The sequence below is a fragment of the Sus scrofa genome, chromosome 8, assembly GCF_000003025.6.
Source record: "Sus scrofa isolate TJ Tabasco breed Duroc chromosome 8, Sscrofa11.1, whole genome shotgun sequence".
Lineage (NCBI taxonomy): Eukaryota > Metazoa > Chordata > Mammalia > Artiodactyla > Suidae > Sus > Sus scrofa.
In genome coordinates, this window is record NC_010450.4 from 19008349 (window position 1) to 19017509 (window position 9161).

The window sequence follows — 9161 nt, forward strand, 5'->3', positions numbered from 1 at the left end:
GGAAGAGCTGAGCGGAAAGGAAGATGTGTGGGGGCCCTGCCCTCAGGGGGGCCCGGTAGGCTTGCCCGTGAGATGCTAAGTCACGCCAGACAGGCTCAGATCTCCTCTATGCATCAGAAGATGTGCTTGCTCTAGACCCAAGCAGAGGACTCCCTTGTTCCCTCTGTTTGTGCCCCTGTGTGTCACACAGACAAGAAGGTGCTTCAGAGTTCCCGTTGTGGCTCAGCGGAAATGAATCTGACCAGGAACCATCAGGTTGGGGGTTTGATCCCTGGCCTGGCTCAGTGGGTTAAGGACCTGGTGTTGCCGTGAGCTGTAGTGTAGGGTGCAGACACGGCTTGGAGCCTGCACTGCTGTGGCTGTGGTGTAGGCAGGTGGCTGAGCTCCGGTTCGACCCTGAGGCTGGGAACCTCCATATGATGCCAGTGTGGCCCTCAAAAAGCAAAAAAAAAAAAAAAAAAAAAAAAAATGGAAAGAAAGAAAGAAGAAGAAAGTACCTCTTAGACATATGCACACATATTGTAGTGCAGAGCATATGTTAACATGGGCGAATGTACAAGCACACACACACACACACAAAAAGTTATGTACACACAGGAACAGAAGTCCATGCCACCAAGGGCCCACATGCATAAAGATGTGCAAATATATGTACACAATACCTGCATACTCACACACCTGTTTCCAGAGCAAGGACCCACAGCCAAATGGTCAAATGAAAGTTGACATCTGGGTGAACTCAACGGGTCACACAGGCTTTGCTTAGGCTCCTAAGCTGCCCAGAGCCTTTGCTCAAGAACAAAGCCCCTCATTCTTGACTTCTGGGAACCTCATTTGTCTGGCCACAGCTGTCCCTCTCCAGACACCCACAGCTGTCTTCCTAGCAGACCCCGTCTAGCCACCCAAGCTGCCACGGCTACTCTGCTGCGCTGGGAGAAACTTGAGACCTGTTTATGAGCAGCGGGAGGGAAGGATGCTCTTGTCACGAATGATGATGATGACGACGACGACGATGGCAATGCCAACCAGATCTTGGGCATTTACCACAGATGATGGTCCCATTGCTCTGCAGGCAAGCGTTAACCCACGATGGGCAGCAACTTTATGGGGTCAGTAGAATCAGCTCCGTTTATAAGGATGAGAAAAGTGAGGCTCGAAAAAGGCCAAGGAATAGTAACAGATGGCAGCCTTGAGATTTGCACCCAAGTCTCTGTGACTCGAAGCCCACTGTCTCAGCCTCTACAAGAACGTGGGGGATTTGGCATCTAGGTTGAATGTGAAAAAACAGTCCAGATTGTTCTAGGAAAGCAAGAACCCCTGGAGGAATACTGCCAAGAAACATCTGCCCCAGTCCAGGATGGACTGTGCTACTCCAGATGTCTGGGCCCCACTTCCACTCCCTCTTCCCCTCACTCTGTGAGCAGTAACTCAGGCAGGACCTCTGACTGGTAGATTCCAGAATCAAGGGCCCAGCGAGCCTGCTGACAGATACCTCTGCTTCTCTCAGGGTCCAGCATGAATGATTATCACCTTAGATGCCGTATGGGTTCCAATTACACACGCTGAAGGTACTGCTCTCCTGCAGGGTAACCCCATTCAAAGCCCCCTAATTTCCCCCATTTTCTTTCTACCACAGACAAGCGGACTGTGAGATGGGACACGTTCTCCTACTTAACACAACACATCTATCATGCAAATGGGACTTGGTTCCTGGCTAATAAATTGCTCCTACCAAGACAAAGACTCTGTTTACATTTTCATAAGCACGGCCACTAGTTTCCTAGTCTCCTAAATTTGCGAAGTGTGTGTGCTTGCTTCACCCGATATGCCAATTCAAATTGATTGGTTTCATTTTTTTTTTTTCTCCAGAAAGCTATTAAAGAACGCAGAGAGCTTAGCATAAGCCACAGATTAATCCAACCTAAAAGAAAAAGCGATTTGCATTCAAATTAGAGGAACCCCCCCCCAAAAAATGTCTCTATCCTGCTTCATCCTGATGTGGCTCCTCTGTTCAACATTCTTCAAGGAGTCAGGTAAGCCTCAGTCACAAATCCGTAAAATGGGGACTCAGGTTATATATATACACACGAGATAAAGTAGGTGCACTAAGTGCTCAGCCCTGGGCCTGGCACGTGGTCGGGGGTCTGGTATCATTTCCCGCCCTCTCCTCCATCACAGCCGGGAGCGAGCCTTGCTTCTCACGCAGTCATGTGGACGGAACCGGCGATTCGGGAGGATGGAAGAGATAAGAAACTCAAGTATGCGAGTGATCACAACGGGCTGGTGTCTGATCAACCGTACAGAACCTCCCGGACACCCTGGAGATGAGCTTCCTTCAGAGGATTATTACAACGTGGACAAAACAGTTCAAGAGAGAGAGAGGCACCAGAAAGTGGCCCTCGCCCTACCCCTGAAAGGACTTAACATTTTTCACAGGACTTACAGGTGGGTCAGGTCACGAAGGCCACGGAAGGCGTTTCTGGAGATGGTTTCTATTTTGTTCCCTTCGATGAACCTAAGGAGAACGGGCGTATCAGTAAACTGAATTTTTGCTGGTTAATATCTCAAAAAAATGCTATCAGGATGCCTTCAGAATGAAATCTAAAGCATTCATGAAGTTCAGAAATTCATCTCTGAAGACTGATCACACCAGATTCCAAGTGGGAGTTCTGTGCGTGTGTGCGTGTGTGCGTGTGCGCACGCGCACGCACAGGAGCGCAGGCACGCACGTGTACGTTCTGCACGCCTTCCAGAAGCAACAGAGACGTCTTCAAAGTCAGAGTTGGGTAAAAACATCTGGGGGAAATAAAAAAGAAGAAAGCACTATACAAAGGCAAGAAATTCTCAAATTCCGCAAGACCGGAATGCTGATGGACAGCTTCCCCCGCCAACCGTCTTGCATTTCACAGAGCTCGGCTACTCGGACTTCTGCTAATGTCAGGGTCCCTTCTGACATACTAGAGGAGCGGAGACCATCTACATAGTAGAGCCTTTGCCCAGGGAGAAAGCCATTTAGCTTGGCATCTGTCATGCTTGGGTTCATCATGTCCTACACAGTGTCAGCAGGTGACAAGGCAGGGCTACTCTCAGGATCTCCAGGCCACTCGGACATAGAAAGTAGAAGGCAGATGAACACGGGCCAAACTTCTTTCTCTGTGTTAAAACGTCTCAGGGCTTGCACTGGGACCTTGCAATAATAATTCCAGGTGCTTGACGCCTTTGTGGGAAATACTCGAAGTGAAGACACTGTGACTATTCCCTGGGGCCACAGAGAACTAGACCTTAGTTTAGGGCACATTCTTCATTGAATGTAAGAGGGTCTCTGATGAAATGGTGCAAGGGCAGGGCTTTGCAACACGATGCTCTTGGTGCAACAATTCTTGATTCTTACGTGGAGAACTCTATGCTGCCTGGTTTTTTGTTTGTACGTTTTTTCAAAATCAGGGGTCTATTCAGTAATAGATTTCAGTATAAACTGATAAGTGAACTTCCTCCTCAATAACCCTGACAGGAATGGTTCGAAAAAGAACGGCTAGCTCTGTGTTCACCACCTCTATCAGCTGTTTATGTGCATGGACAGAACCTAGTTAGACATAGCACTTCAGCCCTAGCTTCCCGGGTTACCTTAACTGTCAAGTAGTACGGAGAGTATACATATTATTTGTCCTTTGGAGAAAGAATTCCTCCAGAGACATCTTTCCTAAGGACAGAAAATCAGCAGAGAGCTTTCTTAGACCCAGGATGTGCTTAGAATTCAAATATCTACCTGTTAACCTCAGATAAGAAAGTAGAGAGATGAGGCTTTAAAAATCCCTCTGAATGCTAAGTAAGGAAATTCCAACTGATAGCAGGATTAGCATTATTACAAAGTTACAAAAGACAAGGATGCAAGAACTTAAGGGGAAAAAAAAACTATAGGAAAGTGGGAAGTGGCAGAATCAGAGCCTGGGTGAAGCTCCTTGCGGGTGGGGGAAAAAACCCTGCCATCTGAAAAGAGAAAAAGAACCTTTATTTTAAAGGAGAAAAAAATAAAATTAGACCCTCAGCAGCAGCTCACAGGAGATACTGCAAATGAGATATAGGACGGCTGAATTAAAAACGTGAAGCTGTATCCCCATTTAAAGAGACTTTCTTAAAAATAAGTAACCCTCAGAATCCTTCGGCTTTATTTCTGGCTGATCAGCAAATCCACGCCTAGTTTTTGAGAGGTAAAAATATCCAACGCAATTTCCAATTGTGCTTACGACATGACAAATTAAATGTCAGCCGAGAATGACTGAATATCTTTCCTTCTTTGTTTCCTTTCCCCCTCTTTGTCTCCAGCCTCCTCCTGCCCCAGCATGTTTATACACAAGTAAACTATAAAAGGTCAGGGCTGAAAAGAGAATGGGGTTTTCTGAATTTTCTCCACTCCTAAGCTCGCCAAGGAGATGCTGCTCCAGCTTGGAAAGCAAGATAGCCATTCAGAGACACACCAAGTGCTCAGCAAATAGACAAAGCACAACACTTACAGATATTCGAGGTGGAAAAGTCCAGCAAAAGCATCATCCCGGATGACTGTGAACGAGTTAGAATTCAGCAATCTGAAAATAAGGACAGATTTCCAGGCAGAAGCGTAAAACTAGAGTCACGTACTAAGGCCCTTTGTTTCCCTTGTTCTGTTCTGACCCAGGGGCAAATGTGGGCTCTGTTCAGTCCAAAACTGGCCCATTTAGTGTAGAACTTGACTCACAGACACTGAGGGATAACGGCAGGTGGATTCCCTTTGACTCCCACCTTTCTTCCTGCATGACTCCCACCTTTCTTCCTGTGGGACTCAGTAGACTTGACTTGAGGGCTGTTATTTCAAAACATCCTGCTACTCAGCACAGGTAAACGAGCAGTACATGCTTTATGACCAGCAAGCAATCATGGAATTAGAAATCTGAAGGACCTAATCCAACCCTATTTTGAGAAAAATTTGAGTTCACAGAAGTTAAGGGACTTGATCAAAGTCACACAGCTGAGACCTGCCCCAAATCCTTCCTACCATATGATACATGAGAAATAATAATAAAAAAAGTTTGAGAAACCTTCAGAAGACTCTTTCTTAACCACATAGTTTTTTGTGAGTCACCACATAAGTCTATTTGATAAAAGTTTATATAACCTAGAGAGTCACTGCTTACATCTATTTGGTAAAATACCTAAAACTGTATGTCTATCATATGAAAAAGAATATTTTAATACAGCTCTGATTTCTAAGGAATTACAGATTTTTAAATGGTAGTACAATGTCATCAGTAGGTGCACGACATTTTTAAAACCAAAAATATCCACATTAGGTTTCTTTAGGCTGAGTGGTGAGCTCCTATATCCATTTCTCCATATTTTCCTGCAGGATGATGCTCGTTTTAATTTTGAGATCCTGTCCAAGTTAAGAAACTGAAAGAAATAAAGAGAAGGAGCTATGTACTCCTGACTTTGCCTGTCATTGATCTGCTTTTGAAAACTGCATTTCGGATATTGCTTTTCATCAATAAACAGGAACTGACCTGGGCTACAAGGCATGAAAGCTGGGATGCAGAGCAGTTCATGAGTGTGGGCTTTGGGCCCTGGTTAGAGTTCTGGCTGGGATTCGGGGCAAGTTACTTCCCGGAGTTTCAGTTTTCTCATCGGTCAAATGGGAAAAGGAAAATACCCTTTTCTTAGGGACTCTATGATTAAATAGAATTTTGCATATAAAGGCATAATATGCTGCCCACAGGTCAACCGGAAATACTCCTATTTCTGTAATAACATTAAGAGTTTAAAGTGGAGGAGTTCCCATTATGGCACAGCAGGAACCAATCTGGCTAGCATCCATGAGGATGTGGGTTGGATCCCTGGCCTCGCTCAGTGGGTTGGGGATCCGGCGTTGCCATGAGCTGCCGTGTAGGTCACAGACGTGGCTCAGATCCCGCCTTGCTGTGGCTGTGGTGTAGGCCAGCAGCTGTAGCTCAGATTAGACCCCTAGCCTAGGGACTTCTTTATGCCTTGGGTGTGGGTCTAAAAAGCAAAAAAAAAAAAAAAAAAGAGTTTAAAGTGGAGCTTCTTTTTTTTTTAAGTGAGGTGTTTGAGAAATGGTTCATTTAGGTGACACTTGGGTCACAATTCCATGTACCCATGTTCCCCAGTTGGTGGATACAGGCAATCTACAATCATGGCACCTACAATCATGTTCCTGAAGAAAACAACTTGCCTAAAGAGGGAAAGGACGCTGAGCAAAGAGTCTGGGGACTCGGCTCAGTGAGAACATGCTGGGGCAAGTTCACATGAAGAGCCAAGAGTTCCCACTGTGGCTCAGCAGTAATGAGCCCAAATAGTATACATGAGGTTGTGAGTTTGATCCCTGGCCTCGCTCAATGGTTTAAGGATCTGGTGTTTCCGTGAGCTGTGGTGCAGGTCGCAGAAGCGGCTTGGATCCAGTGTTGCTGTGGCTGGCAGCTGTAGCTCCAATTTGACCCCTGGCCTGGGAACCTCCATATGCTGCAGGTGAGGCCATTAAAATAAACATAAAGTAAAATAAAACCAAAAAAACATGAAGAGCAGCCATGGTTCACTCGTGGGACTCAAGTATCTTAGGAAGGACCGATACCAAAGAGGCAGAGATGGCTCCCCCCAGGACTGCACCTCCAGGGCCCGGTTTCCAGAGGGGACCTCCCATACTCACAGCAGCTGCAGGGAAGGCAGATGAGAAAACATTCGGTCCTTGATTTCCGAGAAGGTTCCATTTACCAGGCTCCTACAGGCAAGAGAGGAAGAAGACAAGGATGAGGTCACTTTGCGGAAGGGCCTGCCAGGACGGGCGAGAGGCCTTATCCTCCACCTGTGCTTCAGACTCCTCCACTCAGGAATGAGGCTCCCGACAGGCAACCAGGGGCTTCTGGCGGGGTGAAAATGAGGGGAGTCGAGCCATTTTCCGGTGAACTGGATCAGCATGAAAACTGGGCTGAAGAGCAGAAACCTTTAGCATCAGTCTAGCTCTTCCCATCGATGTAATTTACCTCGGTCGGTTTAAATCACCTCCTTCCCTTAACTACAGGAGGGCCTAGCTCAGGATGGATGATTGCTTCACCTCTGCCCATGATTCTGTTTGTGTAGACACAGCATTAATGTTGGCCGACGAAACTCCAGGGGAGGATTAAGCAGCCCCCTTGGGAGCACATCTCTGCAAGTCACTCAGAGCACTTCTGATTAAATGCACCGTGAAAGCCTTGGGGGAAAACTCAGAGACACCTGAACTTGAATGTGCAGCGGGAGGCACTGCCATCTGCCAGATGAACCGTCAATCAAGGGGCTCGACGACTTTAGCCACCAGGTCCCCTAGTCTTTCTGGCCACAGGAGGATCTCGATCCATCATTTCAGAATTATTCCAGTTAAGATGCAGATCAGTTAAGAAGCTGCAGGTCTAAAGGATTTAACCAGGGCAATTCTTGTTTCTGGAATCCTCCATGTCACCCAACTTAGCAATATCGGGAATCAAAAAGGCCCTCTGTTCCTGCCTGGCCAGACTCTCCTGACTTCCTATAAATGCAAACAGGGAGCCCTCCACTCCTGGGTCCAGACCCTAGCACTCTGCCTGGAGTGGGAAGCTGGGAAGTGGAGCGGAAGAGAAGAAGCCCTGAGTGTGAGCAACTTGCCCCCAGGGATTTCCTGCCTCTGCGACTGAGTGGACATCACCTGAACACCTTGGCCTGGAACAGGAGAGACAGTTCAGCAGGAAACATTTCCCAGCAGTCATGATATAGTCCCATAGCCCCTTCCACAGCAATTAGGAGGGCTGGTCATGTGACTTGGGCGGCTGTAAGAGGCCAGGTTGAAAGCATCCCCCAGTAGGTGGATAAATAATGGGAATCCTTCTCCTGCCCCTTCCTCCAGCACCAAATAAGCAGTCAGCATAATACGTGCTGGGCAGTGGGTACAAACAGCCCTTGTGAACTCAGGGCAAGAAGCGAGTCTGACCCCCAGCACTTGCCCGCTGAGCTGGCCACTCCATATGCCCCAAGCGTTGCCAAACCCTCTGTGCTTCCCTCTCCCAGGCCACACCGGGCGGCATCTCCACTTCCAGAGGCTACATGCCTTTTCCCAGGTTCTGCCCAGCCTGCAGTGTGGACAGGTCCAGAGGAGGCCACGGTGTAAACCACAGCCCCAAACCTCGAGTGGGACAGGGAGGCCTCACCCCTCCCCACTCCGCAATCACTCCCTTCACGCTGCGCTGCATACATACGCCCCTGCACAACCACCAGCAGCCCCGACACACACACCCTCTCAAACTTTAATGCACCCCAGAATCGCCTAGGGACGCCGAGTGCAGACTCCAAGGCTCCACTCCAGACCCTGCCACATTCAGCGCGGGCCCCGGACTCTGCATTGGCACAAACTCCCCCAGGTGCGTCTGATGCAGGTGGCCCGCGGGCCAGACTCAGAAACACTGCCACGGGGACTTGCCTGGCTTCGCAGTCTCTGGGTCTCCGGCTCCCTTCATCCCCTCCAGGGCCCGAGACTCCACCCATGTCCCACAGCGCGCCCCAACCCAAACGCAAAGAGGCCGGCAAGTGGGGTCAGGGTCGCGCCGTCCCGGCGCCAGAGGCAACTCCCAGGTGGCGGCGGGCGCAGGGTGGGGCAGGACGGGGCGGGGGCTGGCGGGGTCCCACTCACTCACAGGGAGCTGATGTCGCCCGGCACGATCCTGGGCACCCAGGAAGAGCCCACGCAGATGATGGACTCCTTGGTACAGCTGCAAGTGGCGGGGCAGCGCGCCAGCCGCCTCACCTGCGCGCTCGGCGGGATCAGGCACGCGGCGCCCAGCAGCAGCAGCAGCAGCAGCCCCGGCACCCCGCCGCCGCCCCTCCGCAGCGCCATGCCAGGTCCCCGATCCCCGCCCCGGCCCCGACCCCCGCCGCCGCGCCGCGCGCTCGGACCCTGCGCCGCTGCAGACGCGGGCGCCGCTCCCTGCTCCGCCGCCGCTGCCGCCGCTGCTGGCGAGGACTAGGGCGCCGCGGGTGTGGGAGGCCGAGCCGCAGCCGAGCAGCATGCTGGCCGCCACCCCCACTCGGAGCCCCCCCACCCGCGCCCGGGCTGCTGGGCGGCCGCCGCCGCTGCGCCCGCCGCACCCGCGCCCGCCTGACATCAGCACCCG

General features: G+C 50.1%; 1 protein-coding gene across 1 annotated transcript in view; it reads right to left on the bottom strand.

The window, feature by feature from the left end:
* Window positions 1–8890, bottom strand: part of LGI2 (leucine rich repeat LGI family member 2) — a 30690-nt gene extending 21800 nt beyond the window's left edge. The window contains exons 1-4 of the mRNA XM_021100562.1: window positions 8685–8890; window positions 6692–6763; window positions 4512–4583; window positions 2444–2515 (exon numbers count right to left, since the gene is read on the bottom strand). Coding sequence (XP_020956221.1) covers window positions 2444–2515; window positions 4512–4583; window positions 6692–6763; window positions 8685–8884 — 416 coding nt within the window. The 5' untranslated portion in view covers window positions 8885–8890. The remainder of the gene's footprint in view (window positions 1–2443; window positions 2516–4511; window positions 4584–6691; window positions 6764–8684) is intronic.